The sequence below is a fragment of the Nanorana parkeri genome, unplaced genomic scaffold (genome assembly GCF_000935625.1).
Source record: "Nanorana parkeri isolate BGI_ZX_2015 unplaced genomic scaffold, ASM93562v1 scaffold2139, whole genome shotgun sequence".
Classification (NCBI taxonomy): domain Eukaryota; kingdom Metazoa; phylum Chordata; class Amphibia; order Anura; family Dicroglossidae; genus Nanorana; species Nanorana parkeri.
In genome coordinates, this window is record NW_017308407.1 from 69115 (window position 1) to 71335 (window position 2221).

The 2221-nt window shown below is 38.5% G+C and overlaps 1 protein-coding gene across 3 annotated transcripts in view; it reads left to right on the forward strand.

Moving 5' to 3' along the window:
* The window catches only part of KLHL5 (kelch like family member 5), a 52840-nt gene that overhangs the window by 40687 nt on the left and 9932 nt on the right, over positions 1–2221 (forward strand). For all 3 annotated transcript variants that reach the window (XM_018572808.1, XM_018572809.1, XM_018572810.1), the window contains one exon: positions 1296–1458. In XM_018572808.1, the coding sequence (XP_018428310.1) occupies positions 1296–1458 (163 nt within the window). The remainder of the gene's footprint in view (positions 1–1295; positions 1459–2221) is intronic.

Below are 2221 nucleotides of genomic sequence, written 5' to 3' on the forward strand. Positions count from 1 at the left end.
GGGGGGGGTGACCACTTCTTTGCTGGCTGATCACATTCAATGCAAAATGGTCACTAATGAGTTATTGGTCAAACTGTGATCATGTGAAACTGTCTTGTGAGCTCTGTGTAATAGAGGGGCAATTTTGAGTATAGATAGGTGTGATTGCTAGTGGGACAGATGCAGGGGAAAGATCAGTGTGTGTCCTGACACAAACACAACCCTCGGCTACACAGAAGAAACTTTACTTCTGCAGAAGTGGAGAAGAGTGCTAAACCTCCAGGCTGTGTATCTGTGCAATATCTATGGGGCGGACATAAACAGAATTTAGAACACAATTTATATGGTGGGATTGTGAGACTGCAGACTGCTAAATCTCTGGGAGAGAAGCTGGAGAGTGTGTGCTGGAGGAGGGATACAGGGGAAAGACAGATGTGTGCTGAAGGTGGGATCTCATTAGATAAAGGCCAGTCTGTATTCTGGAGGTGGATCTCACTGGAGAAAGACCAGTCTGTATGCTGGAGGTAGTATCTCACTACGAAAAGACCATTCTGTGTGCTGAAGATGGATTGTTACTGAGGAGGGATCAGGATGAGGTTGATTTTAAAAGTGAAAATACTGTAGAACTTGGAAATTATATAATATAAGATGTATCGATTGCAATTTTTCAAAAATTAACATTTGCAATAAAATCTACTTAAAGTAGATGCAAAACCAAAATTGGTTTGTGTTTTATTTTGTTTTTAGTTTGTGCATACTTGCAAATGTTTTACCTCCCAATGGACAGCTTAAAGTATATTTCCACTTTTGGAGCCAAATTGGAATAACACCTATTTTTATATTTGTTACATGTTCGCATTCACATGGCATAAGCTAAAAAATGCAGTTTAAATTGCTTGTATTTGGGTTAGAGTTTCTACTTGGCTTCTTAAGGCTTATTACGGGTTAAGGTACTTCTTATTAATGTTAGGAGAGGTTGTGAGAGGACCTTGGATTTAGCCATTTTGCCTGCTGCAACAAAGCATCTAAAAGGTAAGAAATATAAAATAAAAAATGGTATGCTGTGTGAATGCGAACACTTAAACATATAGAGGAGTTTTCTCAAATTTGACGGCAAAAGTGGCAATACACTTTATATTGCATCATCTGCTTGTTGGCAGATAGAATCTCTTTAGTGATACAGTGTTAGTCTACAGTTTCTGCTAATTTTAATAAAAGTTTGTATCACTCATACCATAGCTCCTGATATAAAAAGCCAATATACAACTTTCATCAGTAATGGCCATGAGATGCATAATCTGAGTCTGTATTAATAGGTGTGGCGGTTTTAGAAGGTCCCATGTATGCTGTTGGTGGTCACGATGGTTGGAGTTACTTGAACACCGTGGAGAGGTGGGACCCTCAAGCCAGACAGTGGAACTTTGTAGCTAGCATGTCAACGCCAAGAAGCACAGTTGGTGTAGCTGTCCTTGGTGGAAAGTAAGTAAATGAGCACTATGGTCAATTTCTTGTCTGAATTAGAAGTTTTGATTTAGGGTGATGCTGTTATTGTGCTCTGCAATATTAAAGTTTTTAACTGATCAGAAATCGGGTAAAAAAAAAGGTTTTGCATGGCAGTACGCTCATTACAACTTATATTTATCATTCCCTCTATTGTATGTAAGGATTAGATGTAAAAAAAAAAAAAGTGACAGTAAATGGCAGATGTAACTAAACTGTAAGTGAGGCGTGTAGGTATTGTTTTTTCCTATGTTTAATTTCCATCTTAGAAACCCCCAATATATTTATCTGTCTCAAAATATATAGCTGGCGAGCAATAGATCACTATAATTTATCTAATGCTGCAGGGAGATGCTGGGAATAACTGCTTTAGCTCTGCCCGAGCCTCCATATGGACAGGAAGTGCTATGATGTCACATCATTTCCTATGTAAACACGGTGTGGAAGTATTGTTTACATCCATATATTCAGAGTGCTCCTTTAAGGTGGTCTGTAGCATGATCTGAAGCCCAGGAGTTTTAAAATGATGTTGGAACATATAGCTGCTGTCCCGGCGACCATTTTAAAACTCCATTGGGAACTCAAGTAGAAAGAGGGTTTCCTGAAATTCAAATCATTATAAAAGATTAGTACATTGCATGTGATAATTGGCTGCATACCAACTGTACCTCACCATAGGGAAAACAATATTCCTTCTTAAAGACAATAATGTCATTCACGTTTCTAGCTTCCTTCACCCCCC